Raw genomic sequence first — 27,678 nt, 5'->3', positions numbered from 1 at the left:
GAATTCAGTAAAAAAATCTGAGCATACTTAATTATTAATTGGTTTTGTACCTTCTGTACTATTACTGTCATTTAAAGACATATTTTATCAACCATTTATTACAGCATTTCCCCATGTTGTCATCTATAGGACTTTGGGGTCCTGGGAGGTGTTAATTAGCCTTTCTTTGTTTGAAAGGTTCTGTGTTCAGGTGTTCGGGGGAGAATGCATTAGAGCACCAGCTTCTGCAGGGATTCATACTGTGAGTGCGTTGAGAGCTCTGAGGTTGCCATTAAAAGATGTTCATTTTGATGAAACCTGCACTTCCCAAAATTATTTTCTGAAGAAACACTTATAAGCATCTCACAGATGATGGTGTCCTGAAAAAAAAAAAAAAAGTTTGGAAAGTTCTAACTTATTAGCATCAAAGAGCTGAGCCCTGGGGCCCAAAGTCGGTAAGTCATCTGGTCGACTTTCAGGCGAGGATGTTGTCATCGCCAGAGGAAGGAGCCAAAGCCAGAGGCGGGGAGCTGTTGGCTGTCGGCTACAGAGCATCTAATGAGTGAAAACAGGCCATTCTGCCCTCCGGAGAGAGAGTTTGTTCCTGCTTACAGTGATTTAAATGGGCAATGTCCTTCTGTTTAATCAGTAAGAACGTCTAGTGGTTATAAGGCTGGGCTTTCTTGTAACACCACAACTCACTTAGTTTGGGATTTTTTTGGGGTGGGGGTGGGGGGGTGCCGTGCTGCGAGGCATGCGGGACCTTAGTTCCCCCCACTGGGGATGGAACCCACGGCCCCTGCAGTGGAAGCGTGGAGTCTTCACCACTGGACCGCCAGGGAAGTCCCCACATAGTTTTAAAAACTGAAACAGTCCCACTGTTTCTATTGTATCCCAAGTGCCGCGCCCGCAGCAGCAGCATTCTAGAATTTCTCAGTATTTAATTTTCAGTGACTGGTCTCTCCTGAATTCACCACACAGGCACAGAGGACTCACGTTTGGTTTTAGTGTTTTATTAAGAAAAACATTCCAACACCGGTAACCAAGGGCGTCGGGGGCTTAGGGACCGAGGGGAGTAATTCGTACCCATAATTAAAATTATGGGAAAGGACAGGCACGTTCTATGCCTTGAACGTTAGAATCAGTACTTAAGTGATGGGCCCCTGAGAAGATGGGGGGCTGGTTTTGATGATTCGGGCAACAAAAGCAAGCGTCCTGGATTCGTCTCTGCAGCAGCTGTGATGCAACGGAAAGTTCCTTGGCTTGGAAGGTAGGAGAGCTGGTAACCAGAGAGCCGCTTCAGTATCTACCAGCTGGGTGTCATTGGGCAGCTCTCCGGATCTGTTTCCTCCTCTGTAGACACAAAGGTGTTGGATTAGGTGAGCTCTAAAGACCCTTTTCCCATCACAAATCTTTTTCACAATTTGGTGTGATTTAGCATCAGCAAAAGTGGCCGAAGCCCTACCAGCCCCGTGAGTCCCCGTGCAGTTTTCGTTTCTTTGTCCTTTATCTAGGCGAGTGTCAGGACTTGAAGGCATGCCCAGCTCAGCACCTTCTAAACTGAGAACTTTCCCTACAGTATCTAAAAGATGAATAATTAACATCCAGATATTCAGCTCAACAGTAAGGAGAGTTAGGGGCTGGAGCAGCCCTGCATCTGGAACATCAGAGGCAGCCACGCAGTTTCATCCGTTTTAGATTAATTAATAAGCCCAGTATTTCATCACAGTCATTTTTTTCAAGAAGAGATAATGATGATGGAGTACAAGCACACGTGATCTAAATCCCCCTCCCCTCCCTTTTTTTTTTTTTTTTTTTAAAAACTTTGCATTGACTGGTGTCTGTAACCTTCCAGTCAGGAATTTTAAATCGAACACAATGTCAGTTCATTCAGGAAGTGAGTGGACAGCAGCAGGGCTGGCCTCAGAACGGCCTCTGCCTGTGGAAAGGTGGTCATGTGCCCACGGGCGTGGGGACACAAGCCGTCTGGCTAGTGGGCGGGAAGGGCACTCTCCATCACTTCCATTTTTTTTGTCTTTGCAAATGTATGTCTGGAGCCAGTGTAGGCACCCCAGGGCGTATGTAGCACTGACGCGGAGACAAATTAAGGATATGTTGGCTCCGTAGTAATTAGCTTTCTGGTCTCTGTTTTTCAACTTTTGTTTCTTTTCTGATAAAGTGACCTTGACCCCCAACATCAGTTATTTCAGGGAAGGCCAGGTGTTTCATGTAACTTTCAAGCTCCACTAATCCATAGATCAGCTGTTGTCAACCTGGGGAGCTTTAAAAAGACTGACAGCGTTCCCTTGTTGTGACCCCCAGATGGGTGGCATGCGGCATGGTTGGCAAGAATTTTAAACCCTCACCCCCGCCACTGTCCCTAGTGGTGGTAATGTGCCACCAGGGCTGAGCACTACCTCCAGGGCACGGATGTGCACGATCAACTTTTAAAACCAAATGTGCTTGGTGACTGCCCATATGAAATACGTCGAGAACATTCTTTAGTTTTCCTAAGTTGGTTAAATATTACTAAGATGGCATCTCAGGAATTCTGTTTCTAACGCTTATGAGGTATAGCCTGCTCAACGTCAGTAAAAATTAGAGCTACGCGACCCCCTGTGGCTAGTCAATAATATTGCACCTCTAAAATCTGAACGAGTTGGAGCAGAATGTTAAGCGATGCCTCACTTAACATGGTCATACTTAGAGACACCACATCATGAGTGGAGAGGACAGAGAACATGCCAAGTCAGAGATGTCTACCCAGATTTCTAAACGAATTATTCATGTAGCCTATTCAAGATTGTTTTAGCTCCACGTTTGATGTTACTGTATCCTGTACCGCAGCAGGCTAGATGAACCCCAATTCAGAATAGACGACATGTGCCAGGTCTGCACACACAATTATTTGTCTTCAAACTCTCTGGAAGTTCTTTCCAGAGGATGGTGCAGAGAGCCCTCCCCCCATGTGTAATTTTGTAGGGAACTTAATAAGCAGCGATACCAACCATGACGATGATATTAACATTTATGGGGCACCTGCCGCCTGCCAGGCGCTGCTCTGCGAACCTCCAGGGGTTATTTCCTTCATCCCTCACAGCAACCACAGGTGACGGGGTCATTGTCGTTCTACCGTTCAAGGAACGGGCAGTCACAGAAGCTGTGACTTCCAACCTGCAGGGCACGAAGTGGCAGCCTCAGGGTTCGAATCCTGATCACCTGACTCCACCGGAGCCTGTGGTCCTTACTCTGTTCCTCTGTGTGCACGGGAGCTTCCAAAGGCTTTTGGACAAAGTTACCCTTGTTCTCTGTGTTTTGATAATTCTGCAAAGGGACAGGAAACAGGCCAGGGATTTTCAGGTGAGAGGTTGCTCAACAGAGCTGCTTCCCTGGAGCGGTGTTTGTTGAACTTGCACGTGCTTCAGAGTCACTTGGAGGCTTTGATAGAACGATGCACCAGGCCCCCTTCCTGAGATTTTGGATTTCTGAGAACGGATACCCAGAGGCTGGCACTGCCGCTGCTCGTCCAGTGACCACATGGAGAATTACTGCCCTGGAGCCCACCTGGCAGACAGCTCTCCAGTGTCCTGAGCAGAACCCCCAATAGCGGGCTCACTGCGCCCCAACAGTGCCAGATGCGGACCCTGTAAGTGCTCGTCCACTGCACGCAGCATTCCGGGAAACCTAAAGCAAATTACTGTCCTCCTCTGCCTCTCACTTTCCTTGTCTCTAAAGGAGGCTGAACTAAAGATGTATCAATTCTAACATTCCATGATCTAAATGAAATAGAGTCTAGAACCTGGTAAAGAGGTTATTATCCTGAAAATATCAGGTTGCCCTATTCATCCCAACACATGGTAAGTTGAGCTGCGTATACAAAAGTACAAACGGACAGATGGGCTTTTAACTCTTGTTCACGCTGGCCTGGCTCTGCCAGCAGGGCTGGTTCCTTAAAAGGAAGGCCCGTCTCAAATCACTGAACAGGTATCCTCGTTTATTTTACATTCTCAATGCCTCCCATGGGGCCTGGTGAATAGCAGATGCTCCATGATGGCTAAGAGGGAGAGAGGGATGGATGGATGAATGGGTGGATGGACAGATACATGGATGAGAGAGATAAGTGGCTGGGGAGATGGGATGGATGAGATTGGTAGGCGGGTTATGAGATGGGATTGCATATACTGGCCAGTAGATGGCATGGAATGAAAGAATGCTAGGTTGGGACAGACGGATGTCACCCAGCTGTCCTTAAACCTAACAAACCTAGAGCTGGGGTTATCTACATATGCAGGAGTCCACCGTTGTCTATCATCAGTACAACCAAAGTTGGGTAAAGCTTCAGTCCTTTACCACCAAGTGTATTCTTGCATGGAAGTTCCCTTGTGTCACTCTTATGTTGGAGACCAATCTAAATAACTCTTGTTCTCCTCAGATGTGTTCAAGCTCCCTAGGCAAGTGGGGTTGTAAATGGTACATTAAATGGGGATAAAGAGCCTAAAGGAAATTGCCTGATTTGTAGGAAAGGCATTGGGCTCAGATTCAGGAAACTTAATTCTAAACCCACAGCAGTTAATAACTCCCGGACGTCACGGAACCTCAGTTTTCCCTCATTCTGTCGTTTGTGTTAATCCCAGAATCCTTGAAGAATCCTTTTATCAGGCAAAGAGAATTCAAAGGGCTTGGTGGGCCTGAAGACTGCCAGGCACCCTCTCCCATTTACTAGAACCCAACCTTGTGCCAAGGATTCCACAGGCATCACCCCCATATAATCATCGCAATAGCCCTGTGTCTTAGGTTTTACTGTTCCAGTGTTATGGTTGAGGAAATTGGGTCTCATAGAGGTTAGATAACTTGCCTGAGGTCTCTGAGCTAGTTAGTGACAGAGCTGGGATACGCACCCCTCGCACTGTGACCCTGGAGGCCATGCCCTTCAATTGCATTTCACCGTCTCCAAGCGAAGACCTTTCTCGTAACCCAGCTCGTTGTGACACAGCTACGGTGTGAATGGAAACAATCCCCCATGGCTTCTGGTTGAGCGTGGTAGAAGGTGGGCACAGGCCGGGGAGGTGGGGAAGCTCCTGGTGGGACAGAATTAGCCTAGAAGATGGGGATCAACAAGGCACCCCTGTTAGGTTATACACACACATGGAAGGATTTAAAAAGAGGCAGCCTCTTTCCCGGAGGTTCAAGTGCTTTTCCCAGTCACACGCTGACAACCTAAGCTACAGTCTGTATATTCGGGAATCGCGGTGTTGCTTATGGCAACGCAACCAGACAGCACTGCTTCGCCCACCTCAGCCTGCTGGCTTGAGAAGCGTGTTCCTAGCATGTGCGCACACCAGGCCTCAGGCCTCCCACCGGCTGCGGGGAGGGCTAGGGCCAGTGGGCCCCCTACCACCACCCCATGCTGCAGGGAAGGAGTCTGAGATCTCCACTGCCAGGTTGCCCCTGGGTGCCCTCACCTCCCAAAGAGCAGAAATACCGGTCACCGTGTAGACCACCAGGCAGGCACAGACCCCCTTGGAGAGGCAGCTGGGGCTGCATGAGGAGGGATCACCTGAGCGTGAGGCTCTCCCGATGCCCACTTCCTCCTCCCATGTCCCCGTGCCCTAGGCCTGCCATAACCACCGTGCCACCATCTGGGTAGCTTAAAGGACAGAGGTGTGAGGCTACGTGTCTGAGATCAAGGTGTCAGCGGGGTTGCCGCCTTCCGAGGACTGAAGGAGAACGTTCCAGGCCTCTCCTCCAGCGCCTGCTGTTTCGCCAACAATTCTTTGTCATTCCTTTGCTCCTGCTGCCTCACCCTGACCTCTACCTGCATCTTCACATGGTTTCTCCCTGCTGTGTCCAGATTTCTCTTTTTTATAAGAACATCAGTCATATTGGATTACGGGCCCACCCTACAGCAGTATGACTTCAGCTTAACTAATTACATCTGCAGGACCCCTGTTTCCAAATGAGGCCACATTCTGAGGCGCTGAAGGGTTAGGACTTCATCACGTGCACTTGGTTGGGGAGCGGGGGGGACACAGTTCACCCTGTAATGTTTCATTTCGCTAACTGAGCATCCCCTGTGTGAGGTACCAAGAAGCAGCTCCAGTTCCTGGGCAGCCCCCGCTGTGGCACATGCACGAGAAGCTCCTCTCTAGGGAAGCCCGGGATCCCCACCATCTGAGTAGGCTGCGTGGTAAAGGCTGCCTGACTTCAGAGGACAGGGCTGTCTCTGTGTATGGGGAGGGGGGTCTCAGGCAACCCGTGAATTGGGTCTTGGTAGCTCATAGGAATCCACAAGTGGAGACGGCAGAGAAGGCTTCCCAGAAGAGAGGACGGGAAGAAGAAAAGCACGTGGGCCCTGGAACTTACCTGGCGGTCCAGTGGGTTCGACCCCTGGTCGGCAAGCTAAAGTCCCCCATGCCGTGCAGCAGGTCCCCCCCAAAAAAAAGCACGTGGGCCCAGAAGCAGAAGAAATGACCTGGAGAGACATGTCACTTGACTGTCCCTAGCTACTTTCCAGATCCTAGTGTTATACGTGTCACGCCGACAGGACACCTGGCCCAACACCAAAAGGCTTCAAAGGTAGGAGAGTTGACACTTGCCTGGGTGTCAGACTGTCCTGCCGCCACCCTGACCAAAACTGTCACCTTCCCCCTGTCACTTCCTCTGGGCCCATATCGCACAGCTACCATCTTTTACAGAGGCCTATGGGAGTCTGCACCTGCCCTTCTGTAGCAAATGACCTCAGGTGTCTAGTGTCCCCAGCACAGGCTTGTGTGGCCTGTTCAGGTGCCAGTAGGATGAGGGCTATGTGGATACTGGGTCGTGTCACCATTTAACTCACCCATTCCTTAGAGAAATATGATTTTACACAAAGCCCACGGAGCTCCTGATGCGCCACAAGGTTGCACTGGGACCCTGCCCTGTGCCTGTCCCATTATGGCCCTGGATGGGCATGTCCAAGGTGCCTGGAGCATCTTCCATCTGGCTTTACATCTCCTCGGAGGTCAGTGCCCAGCCCCGGTCTGTGACCCTGCCTGGCCTGGCCGTGCTCCCTTTGAACAGCTGGATTATCAGAGGTGATAAAAACCAGCTTTGTGAGCCCTGCACCCGAGTCCCATTGCCTGGGCTTGGGGGATAATTTACGGCGTGTGAACGTTGGCCCTTGGAGGGGAGTGTAAGTCATGTCAGGTTGATAGAGCCTGCCTCATGGTAAAAGGGCCACTGTTGACTTTTTCACAATGAAAGAGGAAGGTGCTAGGTTGCCTAAGTGGAAACAGCTGAGCCCAGAGTGTAGCGGGGGAGCCCCTCCCCGTGTCCCCGCTGCCCCGGGCATGCTGTCAGCGACTCAAGAACTGTAAAATCGCCAGCCCACATCCCTTGCACGTTTCAGTATCAACCAGTCCGCCTGGAACTGCCCTTCTTGACACGGTCTCCCTGGGTCTGGATGTCCCCCAGCCTCCCAGGCAGACCCCAGCCCATCTTCTCTCTCAGGGCACGATGAGAAGGTGGAGAACGCGGTGAGAGCCGGCACCTGCTGTGCCACGTGCAAGGAGTTTCACCAGATGAAGCAGACGGTGCTGCAGCTGAAGCAGAAGGTACGTGCCGGGCGTGTTAGAAACGGTCGCGTAAGATGAAAGGAAGGCCTGGTGGAGGCAAAGTGGAGGAACATCTGAAAACAATAAGAAAATGTCATCCACAGCCTCACTGGGTATTCTCTGAGCTTGCTGCCAACTAGGTTTGGCCTGGGACGCTTCGCCCACCCACCTTTGGAGCTCATTATCTATAGCTCAACAGAACAATGAAGGCAGGGGATTGACCAGGTGACTAGTAAAATAGACCACTAGGTAAGGGGCACGTGGTGAAGCAGAGGGTGAGGAACGACTAGTGTGACTTTTTGGGACATGAACATCCAGACACGTGGCCCTTACACAGTTCTAACTAGAATACGGTAGAATCATTTACCGACGTTTTATCAACAGAGAACATCTTCTCTATAAACGTTCATCACTGGCGATGCATTTCTGTAGCAGCTTTATTTTTCACATTTAAAAGTTAGGACCTGTGCTTTCTGGGCTCCACACACCTCAGAAAGCAGCTGCTCAGATACCCGGTGTCACCAAGGGTGAGGACTGACTCTCTTTGTCAGGCTCCCACGCATGCCTGACAGCATCATATTTCTGGTAACATTGCTGTGCCGTGAGTAATGCCCCTGGGATGCGCTTAGTGCCCTGAAAGCTTAAGCAACTGTCCAGTGCCCGGGTCAATGGTGTTTATCATACCTGAGGTCAGTGAATTCACCAGTCTGTCGGCAACTCAGAAACTGCTCTTACGCTTGTAAAACGTAAACTTGCTGGTTTGTTTGTTTCATTGCTTCCCCTCAAGGCTCTTAGTACATCAAAGAGGTGTATCTAATCTGTTTAACTTTGACATCTAGTTATTGTAAAGGGCGGCAGGGTAAGATTAGACAGTATTGCTTTTCACGTGTTCAACAAACATGCAGGCAGCCCCTAATGAGATCCACAGCTTCCAGTGGAACAGGCAGGTCAGTAGGCTGAGAAGATAAATGGCTCTGCGGGCCTTTGGTACGTTGGTGGTGAAGATCTAGCAACTTTAGCAGAGGCATATATGTGTATGATGTACAGATTCCAAATAGCTTGTGATCCAATAGAGAGACCAGGCAGAAAACCTTGCAAGTATATCATATAAATTCAGAGTTATCAGTAATACATCCCACACAGATATCCTCATGTTGGACTTGGATTGATATTAGTATTTACTGAGCGAGTCTGAAAAAGCGTTCGTGGAAGAAGTTTGCATTTCATGGGCCAGAGGATTCGGGCCTGGGCGAGGCAGCTGATGAAGTCTCAAGGCCTAAGGCTACCCTCTGTTTTCTTCTCTGAGAGTCAGTAATCCAAGAGCTATGGGGAAGCTCCTTCCAGCCTGAATGTTCTTTAGGGTCAGTGACGCTAAGTCTCACTAGTTGAGAAATTCAGTTGCTAATTCAACATCTGGCTTTCCCTTAACCTCCCCGCAGTGTTTTACAATCCATGAAAGAAGAAATGTTACGAAGAAGTTGAAAATTTTATGTTACCCTTAAAGCCCTTGCGGCAGAGCTACACACAGATCCAATAATACTTGTTAGTACTCCAGTAACTGTCCTGCACTGGGGTTGGCCTGGAATGGATCCACCTTAGACCGATTTCTCCTACAAGTGCGTTGTGTCAAGTCTGAGCTAAAGCTGGCATTGAAGGAACGTCACAAGAAACAACGCATTTTTAAAGGCGCCTAGTAGAACATGTCACATTCTGCAGTTGATAAAGCCGTTTTATATCCAGGACCCCATTTAATTCTCACCGTGATGCCGATATTGGCAGAGAGGAGCGGTGTCAGCCCAAGACGCAGGCCAGACCCTAAACCCCAGGTCTCCTCACTGCTGCTCCTGTGCTGGTGTGGGGCTTGTCCGTTGATTTTTAACTTCCTCTCACTACTGCTGATGCCATCTGTTCTGTTCAAAAAAGAACATGGGACAGCTGCCCAAATAAACATTGGCTCAGAAGTAGGTTACCGGGTGTCCTGGACCGTGGCCAGCCCCATAGTATTAAACGGTATGCAGACATGTTGAACAACACCATGAGTGTACAGTCAGCAAAATCCCAACCGTGTGAAACTCTACAGGGCCAATGCCCTGTGTTCTTCAGTGGATAGATTCTAAGAAAAGTGGAGCAGCGACCTGCAGGTTAAAAGCAGCTTAAAAGACGTATTGTTTTTTCAAGTGGGCAAGGCTAGACCATAGTGTCTGGGCCTGCACAGTTGGGTTTGATAAATTATTTTTTTAAAACACAGGAAGTGATTAAAGTCAGAATAGTAGTTACTTTGCGGGGAGGGAGGGAGAAGGCTGTGATTGGGTCAAAGCATGTAGACAAAGTTCTGATTTTTTTTTTTTGGCTGCACTGCATGTGGGATCTTAGTTCCCCCACCAGGGATCGAACCTACGCCCCCTGCAGTGGAAGCGCAGAGTCTTAACCACTGGACCACCAGGGAAGTCCCTGACAAATTTCTGATTTTTGACTTAGGTGTTCAATAAAAGGGTGTTTGCCTTATAATAATTTGCTAAGATAGAGATTTGTTTTGTGGGGTTTCCAGATTCTGTGCCTTTATTTTCCAGTGAAAAAGTTTTTTTGAAATGATGTGCAGATCCCAGTGCCTTCACCTCTACAATTTCTTCTGTGTTTTGGGAAGGAAAAAAACAAACAGGTGATTTAGCTAAAAAGAGAGTTTGGGGTATAGATAAAATACCCGTCATTTGACTTGCAGAGAGGGGTCTCTGTCCCATCAGAACACTGAAGAAAAATCTGAGCTAAAGAGCCAGGTTTTTTTTTTTTAAATGAATTTATTTATTTATTTTTAAAATTTATTTTCCGTTGCATTGGGTCTTCGTTGCTGTGCGCGGGCTTTCTCTAGTTGCGGCGAGCGGGGGCTACTCTTCGTTGTCGTGCGCGGGCTTCTCATTGCAGTGGCTTCTCTTGGTGCAGAGCACGGGCTATAGGCACACGGGCTCCCGTAGTTGTGGCTCGCGAGCTCTAGAGTACAGGCTCTGTAGTTATGGTGCACGGGCTTAGTTGCTCCACAGCATTTGGGATCTTCCAGGACCAGGGATCGAACCCATGTCCCCCTGAATTGGCAGGCGGATTCTTAACCACTGCGCCACCAGAGAAGTCCCAAGGAGCCAGTTTTTAATTAATTTATATATTTTTTTATTTTTTACTGGTATGAAGAAATTTTTTTTTCAGGTATGACTTTTTTATTGAAATATAGTTGATTTACAGTGTTATATTGGTTTCAGGTGTTCAACCTAGTGATTCAATATTTTTATAGTTTATACTGCATTTTAAATTATTATGAAATATTGGCTGTATTCCCTGTGCTGTGCAATATATTTCCTTGCAGCTTACTTATTTTATACATAGTAGTTTGTACGTCTTAATCCCCTACCCCGATTCTGTCCCTCCCCCATTCCCTTTCCCCAGTGTTAACCGCTAGTTTGTTCTCCGTATCTGGGAGTTTGTCTCCATTTTATTATATTCATTCATTCGTTTTACATTTTAGATTTCACATACAAATGATAACACATTTGTCCTTCTCTGACTTACTTTACTTAGCATAATGCCTTCCAAGTCCATCCATGTTGTTGCAAATGGCAAAATTTCATTCCTTTTTATATATCCAAAGAAAACAAAAATGCTAATTCAAAAAGATGCATGCACCCCAGTGTTCCTAGCAGCATTATTTACAATAGCCAGTGGAAGCAACCTAAGTGTCCATCAACAGACGAATGTGTAAGGAAGATGTGGTGTATATATATACACAATGGAAGGAGCAAGTTTTTAACAGGTCCCTGTGTTCCTGCAGCAGGGGTGATCTGAGTTGAGAGCAGCGCTGCTGCGGAGCAGTTGAGGAAGTGAGAGTGTTTGTTGAGCACCCGCTCTGGCCTGTGATGGGCTGGGAGATGACGAATGACGAGAACGGACAGAATAAAGGCCTGCCTTAAATAAGCTTCCTGTCTTAGCTGGGAAACCAAGCCCACAGTGGAGTTAACACCATGGCCGAGTGGAGTGGGGCAGGCAGCGGAGGCTTCAGAAGTTAGAGGTCAATGCGATTTCAGAAGTGTGAGCAGATGTGCAACCTGACGGCTGCGTTTGTTCGCTTCAGTGCTGCCTTTAGTGCTGGGCAAATAGATGGCTTCTCAGTGGTTCATGGTTTCCTCTGCTACCTTGATCTAGTTGCTCTGTAAAATGGGTCTTCTCAGGATGGCTGGGAAGACTATTCTATATGAAAGTAACTGTAGATTGCTTTGTCAAGTATCATGAGTAATATTAAGAGAGGCAGCTGGGTGTTGTGGTGAGGACCACAGATTCCAGAACCAGACTGGCTAAGTTTAAGTCCTAGCCTCATTACTTCCTGGCTGTGAGACCCTGGGTAAGTTACTTAACCTCTCTGTGCCTCAGTTCTAGAGAAAGTGGATAACAGTGCTACATACTACGTAGGGTTTTCATGATGATCAAGTGAGTTAATATTTGTAAAGGACTTAGAACAGTCCCTGCCACCTAGAAAGGGCTCTGTAAATGCGTACCGAATAAATAATAAACATGAATTATACGTCCTAATAACGTGCTTTACAGGCAGCATCTGATTCGTCCCAACAGCCCCGTGAGGTAGGTATTTTTATTACGAAGGCTAATACGAGATAATGATATTCATAATTCCATTGACTGGAATCGAGGAGAAATGCAGACTCTTCACGCAGACTTCTTCCCAAACACCTGCACCCCTCAAGCCTGTCATCTGCTGTGTTTGGGTAGACGGTCAAGCCAGGATTTCTGGAGGGCCGCCTCTAAAACGCCAGTGCCTTTACATTCCTCTCATCCTGCTGACACACAGAGGAACTGGCCGGAGGCGGGATGTAATCACCCAGCAGGAGGTCAGCCAGGAAGCTGAGGTCGGTGTTTACTGGGTCACCTCCTGGCTTTTACAAGGGAGCCAAGAGAGCTGGAGAGGGCCCAGGGTGGGTGGGGACTAATCTCTGAAGTCCCTCCACGTGCCGGTCTCATCCTCCCAGCTTGCTTACAGAATTTTACATCCAAAGACTTGCTCGTCTGGCCCAAACCTCTCGTTTTATAAGCATGAAGATGAGAACCTGGAAGGGTGAAGGGACTTACCCAAAGTCATCCCGCTATTTAGAAACAGAGCCAGGAGCATCCCCTCAACCCCTGACCCCGTCCCACCCCGAAGAGCATTTGCACTGTGTCCGCGGTCCTGGCTGCTGGCGGTTACTAGTCTGGGCGCTGGGCCAGGCACGTTCAGGACATCGTCACTTTCATCCTCCCAGCAGCCCTTCTTAGGTGGATATTACAATCCTCATTATATGGTTGAGATAATCAGTTCTATAGATCCCACAGGTAGAACATGGCAGGGCTGAGATTTAAACATAGATCTGCCTAATGCCAAAACCCACAGATAAAATTCACAATTTAGTTTTTCTCTTGGAAGCAGATAATAAAATTGAACTAGCCTTCAAGGGCCAGTGTTGACCCTCTGTCCTCTAGTTAGAGTAGTTTCGCTTCTAAATTCTCCTCACTCAGGGATTCACCCCCGTTCCACCCCAGGACCCAGGCATTGCAGTCACAGATTGGAGTGGCCTCTCGCTGTGACACAGTGATGCCAGCACCATTGTAAATAAACCCCTGGGACGTAGCTGGGTCCTGGCAGTGACATTGAACCATGAACCCTGACCTGAAATTGTGCAAAGCTGGCTTGCAGATTGCGCAAGGTTGTAATTCTTATCGTTTTCCCTACTGAATTCTAAACGATGATCATAGGGGAATTGAGTGTGTTTCCTTGCATCTTTCGGGGAACACTGGGTCTTCTCAAAGCGCAGAAGAAGACTGTTTATCTGGAACACACTGGATGGTCAGGAATCTTCTAGCTCATGGACCTGCAAGGCTGTCCTTACCCAAGGATTTTCATACTAGCTAAGGGGCTCCAAAAGCACTGAGGGACCCTTCGGAAGAGGGGGTCGGTGCTTCTTTGAGCTTCCTGCCCTCTGAGCATCCTTGCACCATGAACTGAATGGATTTCAGTAAGAACTCCGAGAAAAGGAAAAAAAAAACTGTGGAGGAATTTCCAGGCAGAGGAGCATCCTAGGCTCAAATAGGCCACCTAGGGCAGCTGAAGCAGGAAAGAGGCCTTGACCCAGGAGAGCCTGACGTGTGCTCTGCAGGCGAGCGAGGGGGGTGGACAGGAGGAGCAGGGCAACACCTCAGGCCTCGTGGCCCCGCCCCTTCTGTATGCCAGGCTGCAGGGATACCGCCAGAACCCTCTCGTGGTTTCCCACGGTTTCACCTTTTAGAAACATTGCAAGCACTTCATTAAGGGGCTAATGGGCTACAGGACTTGGACAGTCACCTTGCAGAGAGCTGGAAGAATTTGTTCTCCGTCAGATGTAGCAGGTACAAGTCGTTTGCCAACATACAGACCACGTATTATTGTGATGTTCGCTTTTCGTTCATACTGGATTTCTTCTGTTAGCAAGAACGTCTGTCTCTGTAACTAAGAAAAATCATCGCTTCTACATCTGGCTCAAGATGGCCCCAAACCCAGCAGCCACCCAGCAGGAGAAGGCGATCTTGGGGCAGGGATGTCCTCTAGAGTCATGTTTCAAAATAGTCGTGCTAATCATTCCCAAACCTCCATGCTCAGAAACACACACCAGTGCAGAAGGCCGAGGACTTTATGAAGCCAGAGAAGGTCATCTGGACAGCAGAACTTTCCCAAGCCTCCCAGTGCCATTCACACACTGGTCTCTTAGCTGCAGTTCAGTAGGTAGATTTTGTAGTTTCCCCATAAACTCCTCGGGCCTAGGCTTGGGGGGGTTCAAGATCTCATGATCATCTTTTACTCCACCTTCCTGCTCTGTTACTATCAACCCAGGTGCCCTGAGACCCCAGGGGTTATTCATGTGGCATGGTTGAACTCAACTGGGACTGTCTAGTCTCCCTGGGGCAGGAGGAAATCCGTGGGGAAGAAAAGGAGAGGTGAGAAATGCTGACTTGCCCGTGAAGTAGGAAAGTAAAGAAAACTCCAGGGTTTTTCTTTCTTTTTTTAATTTTTCACTTCATTTTTATTTATTTTTGGCTGCATTGGGTCTTCGCTGCTGCGCGTGGACGTTCTCTAGTTGCAGCGAGCGGGGTTCTACTCTTCGTTGCGGTGCACAGGCTTCTCATTGCGGTGGCTTCTCTTGTTGCGGAGCACAGGCTCTAGGCACATGGGCTTCAGCAGTTGCAGCATGCGGGCTCAGTAGTTGTGGCGTGTGGTCTCAGTAGTTGTGGCACACAGGCTTAGTTACTCTGCGGCATGTGGGATCTTCCCGGACCAGGGATCAAACCCGTGTCCCCTGCATTGATTGGCAGGCGGATTCTTAAACACTGCACCACCAGGGAAGTCCCCAACTCCATGGTTTTTCAAATCAACATTCAATTCTATATTTCTTATCACCAAAAGCTGTAGTAATTTGGAGTTGACATAAGCCTCAGAGGGAGAGCTTGCACAATTTCTAATTTAGCACTCTGTGCTGATGCTGAACCCACAGAGCACAACTCTGTCACAGTGGCAGTTGGCCACCTCTGATCACTAACAGGTGGTAGGAAACTCTGTCCGCAGCTCAGATCCGAAGATGGGTGTAGAGCCTCGGAGCGCTCCACGGGCAAGGATGAGATATCCACGGACCTTCTCGTAACTTGCATTGCCCTCTGGCCAGAGGGTCCCCAAGCAGGGCCTCGTCCAGGAGGACGTGGGTGACAAATGCAACTTGTTTCAGAAAATCGCAGTGATACTTGGTTTCTGTGGGACTCCAGGATCCCGAGTGACACCTCTGGGGGTAGCTCTGAGCCTCAAAAACGCAGTCTCCACTGATTTTACACCCCTGAATCAGCTTCCTGGAAGGAAGAGACTAGAACGACCATTTATCAAGCACTTAGTACATTTCAGGTCCTGTGCTGGGCACCTGATACACACTACCTGTGTAATCCTCACGTCTTAACGGTGGGCGTTATCCGTGAGGAAATGGACATTAAGAGCATGCAGTTCTTACCAAGGGTCTCACTGATTCCTGACCTCAAGGAATGCAAAGGTCATTCACGTGTGTGGTCCCTCTGGCTTCCCCTAGAATGAGCTCCTGAAATCAGAGAGAGAGAGAGAGGCAGGGAGCCACGGTGCCTTTTATGACTTTATCTCAGAAATTACACACCGTCACTTTCGTCATTTTCTGTTCATTAGAAGCAAGTCCCTAAGCACAGCCCACACTCAGAGGGCAGAAAATTAGCCTCCACCTTTTAAAGGGAGGAGTGTCCAAAAATCTGTGGACATATTTTAAAACCATCACAGTCACCGTTTCCCAAACACCTGAGCGTACACGTGACCTGTAAGTCATATTTTCCATCCTGGCTCTCAAGGTGGAGATCTGTAAGAGCCGGGACCGTGTCTTGGTCACTGTTGTCGCCTTAGAACGAAGCACAGGGCCTGGCACGTAGTAGTTTCTCAAATGTTTGAGACATGAGTTCTTAATAAAAGTCTGAAACAGGTGGGTTGTATTAATTATGAAGATGATGAGTCTAATGATATCTCGGCAGGCTGGAACTGATCCAGGTTCACCCACTAAGCAGCCGGGGGAGTGATCTTGTACAAGTTGTTTTGACTAGAAGGCCTCCGGGTTTATAAGAAGGATCTCTACCGTCCGTCTGCACGCTGACTGGCTCCGATAAAGACGTATGCACAAGAAAAGGCTCTGTGCCCTCTGCAGACCACACACGTGCAGGGCATTCCCTGGCAGCGGTGGGGCCGTCGGTGCTTCCTGACCCAGGTTCCTCTTCTCTTTGCAGATTGCCCTGCTACCCAACAGCGCTGCGGACCTGGGCAAGTACATCACTGGTGACAAGGTGCTGGCCTCAAATGCCTACATTCCAGGACCTCCTGGCCTGCCTGGGGGCCAGGGTCCCCCCGGTGAGTATAAAGAAGGGCATAAAAGCATAGAGTGAAAGCAAATAGCATAAAAGGGTGATAGGCTCACCAGCCAGGGCCTGCCGAGAGCTCACGTTTAGTTGGGGCAGGGGGTGCGACAGAGTTTTTTAGCTCCCATGGATGGGAGCAGAAGCCGGGGTCCAGGGAGTCCCATGCCCGTGTGGCAAGAGGGCCTCGGGGAATTGGGTCAAGCCTGAGAAACCCTTCTAACCAATAGTAATCAGGGAGAAAAAAGTCATTGTCCTGGGTTTGGACAAGATTCATAAAGATCATCTTAAGTTACAGAGAAACAAAATGAAAACTATTTTTAACACTAACATATATGAACGTAGGATGGCGTAATGAACCCCTGTGGGCTCATCGCCCGGTGCTAACACCTTATGGCCAGCCTCACTGCCACTCTTCCCCAATCCTGTCTCCTCCTTCCCCTGTTATTTGTGAACACACTTACATTGATACTTATTTTGATATTTATCTCTCTGTTTTCCTTTAAATGTCAATCTCATTGAGATACAATTCTATACAATAAACTGTACACACTTAAGATACAGTTGGACGAGTTTTGACAGATGCATACACCCTATATCAAGCACTTCCTAACCACCACCCTATATCTGGTCTACGTCAAGGGGTAGAACATTTCCATCATCCCAGAAAGTTCCCTTGTGCCCTTGGCAATCTACATCCTCAGCTCTAGGCAGTCACTGACCTGCTTTGTATTGCTGCAGTTCTGTCCGTTCTACAACTTCATAGAAAGGAATCTATTCCTTCTGTCTGGCTTCCTCCGCGTACTGTTTTGGAGATTCACCCTTGTTACTCTGAAGAAAATCCCAAATTTCCTATCATTCCGTCAGGCAGTACGCAATGAGAACTTTAAAAAATAACAACAGGGTGTTTTCTGTTTTATTAGGAGTCCCTCCGTAGATACATCAATACTTTTTACATTAGTGTTAACAAATGACTCTAAGACATGGATGTCTTATCCCTCATGTTCATCGCCTAGCAGTGTGCTAGGTATTGTGAATGACCTCCTGACATTCTAACGAGGATGACAAGACACATAAAGTGAAAGCAAATAGAATAAAACAGTACCTGCCTGCCCCCAAGTAAAGTATGCAGGTACTTCCTGCTGTAGAAGCTTAAGGAAGAGAGAGATCACTGTAGCCTGCAGTGGTCAGGGGACTTGGGGTTTGAGTTGGACCTGGAAGAACACGAGAGGTAGGATTGGTCCAAGCACAGAGGACACGGGCAGATTTTAGGCTGGAGGGTCAGCAAAAACAAAGGCTCAGAATGCTTCCCAAACTATATGTTTTCTTCTCCACTTGTATCTTCATCTCCTGGTTTCCATCAAAACCCAGGTGGCCTGGGTCTCAGTCTGTACAGAGACCAAGAACTGGTCCAGGACTTTGGTTTCTCCTCTCGTTCACTCTTTTGGCCTCTGGGTCATGGTTGAGTTTTCTCCAGCAGATGCCACACACAGGCAGCCTCTTGCTGCTTCTAAGTAGACTTAGGTCTCTCCTTACAAACTGATTGTTTGCAGTGTTCTCCATCCTTCTCTAAGAGAATGTTCTCGCTCTGCTTCCCTGGAGGAAGTTCATCCCCCCAGGCCAGCCTACCTGTCACTTCAACAAGGACAAAGTAGGAACAGGGGAGCCATTGGCTTCTTTCTTCTTTTTTTTTTTTTTAACATCCTTATTGGCGTATAATTGCTTTCCAATGGTGTGTTAGTTTCTGCTTTATAACAAAGTGCATCAGCTATACATATACATATATCCCCATATCTACTCTCTCTTGCGTCTCCCTCCCACCCTCCCTATCCCACCCCTCTAGGCGGTCACAAAGCACCCAGCTGATCTCCCTGTGCTATGCGGCTGCTTCCCACTAGCGATCTATTTTACATTTGGTAGTGTATATAAGTCCCTGCCACTCTCTCACTTAACGAATGACTTGCTAGCTTTCCTTTCCAGTTCTGCCGTCTGGTTTCTAGCATGGTTTGAGCTGTCCAGGGTCCTTGCTGGAGCAGGGAGTGATTGAGGACTGGCTTTGGCAATGGGCTATGCCCTTGCTTTCTCCTCCAATCCTTATTCCTTCTCTCTCCTTACTTCTAGCATCATAGTTTGTGATGCCCTCAGTTGAGATGTGTTAGGGCAACTAGAGAGATAATAAGATTTCTCTTACCCTTAACTAAAATTCCAGTCCTGGAGTCTGTGATGAATCACAGCCTGGGCCACCAATACAGGAAGCTCTACTAGGCTGGAACCCTTTGGCTTTGGTGTTGAGGGAGCGGCTGCTGTTCTGTGCTTCCCACTCTTCCTTTATAAGGTGCTGACGTTTGTACATCAAAGCCCCACACTTTAAAGGCACTTGACATAGCGATCTCTGAAGTTCATTGACTGTGTCAATGAAGGTGAGATATTACCTCTGGCCTGTCCTTGTGCTATCAGAGGTAAAATATTTATATTTTATATAATATAATATATTGTATTATATATAAAAATGTATGTATTATATTGTATATATATTATATATAATATAAAATATTATAATATTTTATATAATATAATATATAATAAAAATATTATATTTATATTCAGAGTTATAAGAGGGATCTGGTTCCCCTCCCAGATGAACTCTTTCAGGATGTACCTGGAACCAGCATTGAGAATAGGGGGTGAGAGACATACTTGGATCGAACATTGACTGCATTTTATGTTGGCTCAATTATTTTGTGAGCTAGAAAAGACGTCCCCAAACATGATAAGTTTGAAGTCTTTGTTTTGTTTTCTGGTGCCTGAAAGCCATTCCATCCTATCACTGTGCTCTGCCGATTGTAGGAGCCGCGTACGATCAAGAAGTAATTACTGTGTGCGTTTGAAAGAGAGGAATCATTATAGCACTAAGGAATGCATCGCTGAGGAATAATTATAGCACAGCAGTCAGCCCAGCTTCTTCATTGCAGTCGTTTGACATGACACATTTACTAAGCAGCCTTCTCTGTACCTGGGCCTCTCTGAGCGTGTGCTGACGATTAAGATATAACCCATGCCCTCATAAAGTTGACGGGCTAAAATGGGTTAAAACACAATATCCTCCCCCATGCAAAAGAATGAAGTTAGACTCTTGCTTTATACCATATACAAAATGGATTAAAGACCTAAATGTAAGACCTGAAACTGTAAAACTCCTAGGAGAAAACAGGCAAAAACTTTCATGACATTAGATTTGGTAGTGATTTCTTGGATATGACGCCAAAAGCACAGATGACAAAAGCAAAAAGAGACCTGAAATTCCCTCATCTGTTCAGGCAAGCTGTCTATTCCTCTAGCACCTTTAGCATACGCTGTGATTTTAAAGTCCCTGAATGATAACCTTAACATCTGGGTCGCCTCTAAGTCTGATTCTGTTGATTGCTCTGTCTCTTGAATGGGGGCTGTTTAATCGGGGAGGGGGCTGGTTTTTGTTTGGTTTTTGGTTTTTTATAATGTGCCTCAAAATTTTCGACTGAATGCCAGATACCATTCGGAGAGGACCAGTAGAGACTGGGGGACAAAATAATTACTCCTGGAGGTGGGTATCCAGGCTGCTGGCAAGAAGAATTGAGTCAGTCTAATGAATAACTGAGCCAGGTTTGGGTGTGTTCTCACTGTCTCTACCTCTAGTGTTCCACAGTCTTCAAGTTTTCAAATTCCTCCGATGGCAGGATACTGTTACTCTATGGTTAGTGGGGGCCTAGGGTGCTGGTGGGTGTTTCTCAGTGGTTCTCAGCTTTCAGCAGCCCCTGCAGAGCTGTGCCACTCTGAGCTCCTCTCTCCACGTTCTTGCTGTTCTCCAGTGGGAGACTGCTGTGACTTACTACCACGAGGTGGGGCTGTGGAGCTCAAGGATTTTTCAGTTCTCCTGGTCCAGCTGCAGCACTAAGCATGAGCTGGGCATCCAGGCTTTAGGGTAAGGTCTTCTCCCCACCTGTGGCAGCCCAACTCTGGCTTGTATCCGTGGCAGATCTTGAGCCGGAGAGTTTGCTGCCCCTCCTCTTATAGTAACAGCCATCCCCCTGGGTCCTGCAGGAGATTTGCTGCCCCACGTCAGTGGCTTGAGGCTTTTGCCCCAAACGGTTGAAAGTAGGAAAGTTACACAGTAAGACTTGCTCAGAAATAATATTTGTATAGAGGTGTGAAGAACAGGTGAGGGGGGAACAAGACTGATGGGAAACAGAGGGACTCGCTCTGAGGCGAGAGTTGAAGCAAATGAAAGGAAGGGCTACAATGAAGAGTAGGCCATGCTCACCGCAACACGGGGAAGCTGGCGTGCAGCAACAAAGACCAACGCGGCCAAAAATAAAGAATTTTTTTTTTTTTTTTTTAAAAAAGGAGGGCTTCCCTGGTGGCGCAGTGGTTGAGAGTCCGCCTGCCGATGCAGGGGACACGGGTTCAAGCCCTGGTCTGGGAAGATCCCATATGCCGCAGAGCGGCTGGGCCTGTGAGCCATGGCCGCTGAGCCTGCGCGTCTGGAGCCTGTGCTCCGCAACAAGAGAGGCTGCGACAGTGAGAGGCCCGCGCACCGCAGTGAAGAGTGGCCCCCGCTTGCCACAACTAGAGAAAGCCCTCGCACAGAAACGAAGACCCAACACAGCCAAAAATAAATAAATAAATTTATTTTTAAAAAATCATTGATTCTAGAAAATGTTTTTAAAAAAAGGAAGGGCTAACATAGGTTTTTATTTTAGTGCCTCAGTGTGTGAGGTGCTACACCAAGTGGTGTGTGTGTGTGTATCTGAAGTCTCATTCAATGCTCAGAACTGCTCTGTAAGGTAGATTTTTATTAGCCCTGCTTTACAGATGAGGAACTAAGGTTCAAAGAGGTCAAGCAGCTTGTCCAAGATTTAGAGGCAAATCAAATGCTGCTGAAACCTGGACACTCACACTCCCCAGCTGCATTAACCACCGCCCTGCGGTGATGGGGGGCGCAGAGGAGCAGATCGTTGTGAGCCGTTAAAGAAGTGAAATGCACGGAACTGGTCACTGATTGGATAAGGAGCTTGTGGAAACAGGGAAATCTGTAGGAAGACTCTCAGGTTTCCGGCTTGAGTGGCTGGGGGACTGGAGGTCCGTGAAAAGAATGGGGAAGTCTGAGTCACTGCGCTGTACACCTGAAACTAACACAACATTGTAAACCAACTGTATTTCAATAAACATTTTTTAAAAGAATAGGGAGGTCAATTTCTGGCCGTGTTAAGTTCAGACTGCCTATGGGACATCTCAGTGGAGAGGTCAGAAAGCAAAGGTCAGAGAGGGAAGAGAAGTGGCTGAATGGGGCTCCTGGACTCTCTTGTCAGTCAGCCTTGCCCTCCTCGCGGGCTGTGGACTAATGAGGTGTTCTTTGATTGCAGGCTCACCAGGACCAAAGGGGAGCCCAGGCTTCCCGGGTATTCCAGGCCCCCCCGGGCAGCCCGGCCCGCGGGGCTCCATGGGACCCATGGGACCGTCTCCTGATCTGTCCCACATTAAGCAAGGCCGGAGGGGCCCCGTGGTCAGTATTTCATCAGAGCTCCCATCTGTAGTTGGGGAAGGCGCGTTCCTTCTGTTAAACTAGGTCCCTTTGTCTTGTAGGGCCCACCAGGTGCCCCAGGAAGAGATGGTTCTAAGGTAAGTCTTCTGGGGGGTCCTTACACGCCTTAGGTTTCTCAGTTTCCACCTACTGGGCAGGCATCACGTAAAACTCAAGCACAGTTTGTTGTCCCCATTTTGCATGTGGCGAAGTTGAGACACAGATACACCTTTTGTCCCCAAAGCTGGGAGGAGAATCTAAAAAGCCATTTTCTTAAAATACGGAACAACCGTAATAACAAAAACAACCGCCAAAACCGCTTCTAAGAAAAATCACCCTATAAATGTTAAACAAGCCTCCTTGCTGTCATGGTAGCGTGGGTTTTTCTCGTTAGCCAGTGTTACGTGTGGGGCTGTTTTGTGTGTGTTCCCATTTCTTTGTGGTGTTTAAGTCAAGAACAGGAGAAGTCCCATTCTGTGCAAGTGGGTGGTTCCACTCTGAGGGCTGCCTGCCACTTGCCTCATACAGAAGTCAGTGTGAGTTACTTTGGAGGCTTCTAAGTTATTCCACACACTGCCTGGAAATAGCAGCTTTCCTCCTGTCAGATCTGGTTGGAAAATATATGGCCTCGGGGGAAATCAAAATGAGAGGCACTTGACTCAAAGCAGCTCGGTTCAAACCAGCGATCCCACGTGTGCAGCTTCAAGCTTAACATTTGTTTCCCGTAGGAAGTATTTTCTGTTTTGTGCAGGCAGATGGTAGTGGTGGGGTACCTAAATAGAGACTGGGGTGGTGGCATCCGTGTTGTCCAGAAAGCTAACCCTGACCCTTCTGTTCTTAGGGGGAAAGAGGAGCACCTGGCCCCAGAGGGTCTCCAGTAAGTAGCACCACCTGTCCTGCTTCCCCAGTGCAGTGTGCTCAGGGCTGCAGCTCTGAGGAGCCTGTAAGTTGGTCTTATGAGCAACAGCCAGCCCCTTCCAGCTGTCGCTCAGCTTGCCCACAGAGAACTCCGTGGTTAGAAGAAGAATCACAGAAGCCTTTAGCAGCTGGTTGGGGTTTACTTTTGAAAATTCATTTCCTATTGTTGTTTCTATGATCATAGCTAATCTCTACTTGGAATGTCTTCTCTTAAGATTCAAAACCCCAGTATGTCGTGAGTCTGTTTCCAGGTATGTCTTACAACATCTGAAGGAGCTAGAAAAGAAATCTACGGGGTTAAGTCATAACTCTGAAGGTTTAAGAATGTAGCCACCACTAGAACCCTAGCAGGTTGGATGACCGTCCCCTCCAGAAAGCTCAGACGTGCTCAGCTACTCAGGACCATTGAGACAAAATTAGCTGGATTGGACGTATAGTGTCTGGGAGATTAAAAGTGAAAATTAATCGTATCCAAAAGCACAGATGATTCAAGCAACCCCATTGCTTGTGAAGAAGTCAGTGTCACTTCTGAAGAAAGACAAAGATCCTAGACCTTAGAGGTAGGAGGTCTGAGATGCCATCTCCACTCTTCCACCTGTTAGCTCTCTGATCACGGCCATGTCACTTAGCATCCATCTCTGGGTGTCCATCCCCTAATCTGTGCAATGCAGGCGGCATCTGAACTGCCACACCTCAGGTGATCATCCACTGATGTCAGAATGCTCTCCGTGCAGCACTGAGTGCTTTGCAGAGTTACGTAAGCTGCTGTCCTGCTGCTTGCTAAGGTGGTGGCTTCAAAGCAGGGGTTGCAGAGGCTGATAAAGGTTGAAGTCCAGGGCTTCCCCGGTGGCGCAGTGGTTGAGAGTCCGCCTGCCGATGCAGGGGACACGGGTTCGTGCCCCGGTTCGGGAAGATCCCACATGCCGTGGAGCGGCTGGGCCCCTGAGCCATGGCCGCTGAGGCTGTGCGTCCGGAGCCTGTGCTCCGCAACGGGAGAGGCCACAACAGTGAGAGGCCCGCGTACCGCCAAAAAAAAAAAAAAAAGATTGAAGCCCAGAACACTCATGTTCACACATTATTTTCCCATGTTCCACACAGCACTTCATAGAAACCAAGGCTTAGTAAATAGTTTATAATGACAAAAGGTGTTCACTCAGTAGAAGAATTAGGAAGCCTTCGTTTGGACCTTTCCTGGTCAATGAGGAATGGACGCCTTTACCATATACTGAACTTCGTTTAAATTACAGTTATAGGGCTTCCCTGGTGGCGCAGTGGTTAAGAATCCGCCTGCCAATGCAGGGGACACGGGTTCGAGCCCTGGTCCAGGAAGATCCCACATGCCGCGGAGCAACTAAGCCCGGGTGCCACAACTACTGAGCCTGCACTCTAGAGCCCGTGAGCCACAACTACTGAGCCCATGTGCCGCAACTACTGAATCCCACGCACCTAGAGTCCATGCTCCGCAACAAGAGAAGCCACCGCAATGAGAAGCCCGCGCACCGCAACGAAGTGTAGCCCCCGCTCGCCACAACTACAGAAAAGCCCACACGTGGCAACAAAGACCCAACACAGCCAAAAATAAAAATAAATAAATAAATTTAATTTTTTTAAAAATTGCAGTTATAGTCAACCATCCTTATAGACATTTTAATAATTTCATTTTTAAAAAGATAACATTTAAAAATGTGTTATGCTACATGCCCTGTACATGCATTAACTCATTAAACCCTCACTTATGAAACCCTACAGAGTTAGGACTATTATTATCCCCGTTTTATGGTTGGGAAACAGAAACCCAAATCAATTAAGTAACTTGCCCAGGGCAACACGGCTAGTAAGTGGCAGAGCTGAGGTTCAAACGCAACAGAACCCCAGCCTCTTAACCACTACTCTCTGCCTTCCTAAGTGTCTTCCAGGGTTCTTTGGAAAGTAACCTAGGAGGATTATTCTCACATTCTGTCATTTTACCGGATTTGATAGAGCCTAGAGCTACGAGAGGTCAGCGTGTCACCATAGCTCATCCGGGAGCTGAAGGAATAGAAGGCAGAATCCCCCAGGCTGTTGTAGTCCTTATGTTTCGTCCCTTTGCGACACAGAGTTGACTTAAGTAGTTGCCAGCCAGCAGCAGGACAGCAGACCCCGGAGCCCACGGAAGCCATCAGTCGGCCAGGGGTTGGGTGTGTGGTGGTCTAGCTTTGACACCTCTCTCCTGCGCAGGGACCCCCTGGTTCCTTCGACTTCCTGTTGCTCATGCTGGCGGACATCCGCAACGACATCACCGAGCTGCAGGAAAAGGTGTTCGGGCACCGGACTGACTCTTCAGCAGAGGAGTTCCCGTTACCTCAGGAACTTTCCAGCTCTCCAGAGACCATGGACTTCGGCTCTGGAGATGACAGCCCCAAAAGAACTGAGACAAGAGACTTGGGAACCCACAGAGACTTCTATCCTTAGCACACGCCGACATCTTCACGCCAAAGGAAGAGCAGTGTTCGCCTGCAGTGAAATCATCCAGAGAACAGAACAGAACACCACTGGAGACCTAGAAAAGATACGTTCTTTTTTTTAAACTTTTTTCCTTTCTTCTCCGTACTTCTCTTATCCCAAACACTATTTTCAGGCTAGACATACTAAAGACAAGAGGGAGGAAATGATTGATTTACTTGCTTTCCCTGGAGAATCTGCATGGAACTTCCCTTTGACTTCCTTATTTCCCAGGGACTTCTGATTTCTGAATCAGGTACTCTCACAGTGTCTTAAAATTTGGCAGACTATCAAAAAGTGGGGAATGGCAAGGTGAGTTCTAAGAAAATGTGAGTTTACTTATTAAAAATAATAGATACGTGTCCAAAATAGACTATTACACCTCAGTGTCAAAGTTAAATCAAATTAAATGAATTAAATCAAATTAAGTCAAATTAAATCAAAATTTTCAGTGAAAAGGGAGAGATGACAATGTATATTTATCTTGGTGGATAATTCTTTTTCCTTGTCAATCTAACGGATTTAAAATATTCTGTCCTCTTATCCAACCTTGTTTCCTAACTTTGATTAAGGAAAGGAGAGAAGGAGTGGAGATTAGAAAAGATGGAGAAAAATTACAGTCCCATATTGACTGTCCTATAAGCTGCCACATACTGACACTCAAGATGTGACAGTTAAGGGTTCCTACCACGCTTATCTATAACTATCCTATTTGAAGAAGAAAATTACTGTCGCTGTAGGAATAAATTCCATTGTCAAGACAAAAAGTAAGTGAATGCAGTGCCCTGGTTCACATTAGAACAGCGGGCTCCCGGGTGGCCAGGACGTTTTAAAGCTATCTGATCGATTGAGTGAGCTTGCTTAGTAAACCATAGATTATTTGTTAAACAAAGGTAACTGACCCTCAGGGAGAGGTGCCGAATTCCCTGGCTGTGACCGGGTGCCCGCCAGGTGCCATTAGGCTGTGATCCAGGTTGGATCGGTGTACGGTGGTGCTCAGGCTGGAAGAGGCTGCCTGCTCGGGTTGTTGGCCATGGGGCAGAAGAACCTTGGGCAGGGGACCTGCTGCGTCACAGAGGCAGGTAAATGTGCTGTCTGTGGGAATTAGAAGCCCTTGTCAGGGGCCAGCCAAGCTTGCCAGCGTGTTCAGACTGACACATGATTGAAAGATCTCTTGGATGAGGGAGGGGCAAAACAACAGTTTTCCTCGTTTGCTAAAAACTTCCTCCCGGTTTTTCCTTAATTTTCCATAATTTAGTCCTAGTTGCAGTTCTTGCAGGTCTTCTTGATTTCCTTTCCTCAGCAAACACAGGAAGCAGCTGGCAAAGTATATTCCCAAACCTCCCCTGGAGTCAGTGTTCGCTCTTACACTTCTGGGTCTCAGAAGGACACACATTCCGGAAAAGGCTTTCTCTGGAACCACAGGAGCACGAGTGCTCAAGGGAGGGGCAGGAACATCTGCCACTTTGTAATATTGTTGGGGAACCTCTTGGTTTTAATGGGCAGCTTACAGGCTCCTTCAGGTTCACTTTGTGGCTTTGTCGTTTGACACCCAGAATGACGTTTCATCGACCTGTTCAGGAGACCTTTGTACTTGTATTAAGCTTCACAAAGGACCACTGTTACAACTTCTCTTTGCTCATGTTCCCATTTCCCACCCTGCAGTGTCCCCATGACTTTCTGGGCGGTTTGTGTTTAATTTTCTTTTTCCATCTCCTTTTAGCCTACATCATTTCACTCTCCTGGGAGAGCTTGTTTAAAGACAACCACCGTGGGTGTTTATATTGCCACTTTTCAATCTTTCTTCAGAACGATAAGAAGGGCTTGTGTTTGCAAATCTCAAGTGACACCAGCCTTCCTTCTCTCGTCCCCATCCTGTTAGAGACACAGGGCTCCAGTCAGCCAGCCAGTGGCTGAGTTTTTCACCAACACTTGACTCCGCTGTTTCTTACTCACGCAAAGTCCCCGGTGACTGTCCACCAAAGTGTTACAGCTGAAAGCGAACGCATCCTCAGTGCTCCTTTTCTAGGATCTTTCCTGCCCCCTTTCAGCCTCTCCAGAATCTAATCTTCACAGCAGAAGCACTCGCCAGCCACGGGTTCGCAGAGATGAACTGAGCAGATGTTGATTCCCATCTGGTATATATATTTAACGTTTGCCTGCTTGTGGGACGCGGTATTTAAAGTG

At 47.8% G+C, this 27,678-nt stretch overlaps 1 protein-coding gene across 1 annotated transcript in view; it reads left to right on the top strand.

Annotated features, from left to right (window-relative positions):
• The window catches only part of CCBE1 (collagen and calcium binding EGF domains 1), a 233,723-nt gene extending 207,398 nt beyond the window's left edge, over positions 1-26,325 (top strand). Inside the window, exons 6-11 of the mRNA XM_030868082.2 lie at positions 7,468-7,571; positions 16,410-16,530; positions 21,935-22,074; positions 22,155-22,190; positions 22,934-22,969; positions 25,228-26,325. Coding sequence (XP_030723942.1) covers positions 7,468-7,571; positions 16,410-16,530; positions 21,935-22,074; positions 22,155-22,190; positions 22,934-22,969; positions 25,228-25,461 — 671 coding nt within the window. The 3' untranslated portion in view covers positions 25,462-26,325. The remainder of the gene's footprint in view (positions 1-7,467; positions 7,572-16,409; positions 16,531-21,934; positions 22,075-22,154; positions 22,191-22,933; positions 22,970-25,227) is intronic.
• Positions 26,326-27,678: the final 1,353 nt, after the last annotated feature.

This window comes from Globicephala melas, chromosome 13 (assembly GCF_963455315.2).
Source record: "Globicephala melas chromosome 13, mGloMel1.2, whole genome shotgun sequence".
Lineage (NCBI taxonomy): Eukaryota > Metazoa > Chordata > Mammalia > Artiodactyla > Delphinidae > Globicephala > Globicephala melas.
The sequence above is the reverse complement of the archived record's forward strand: the minus strand, read 5'-3'. Positions and strand labels throughout refer to the sequence as shown.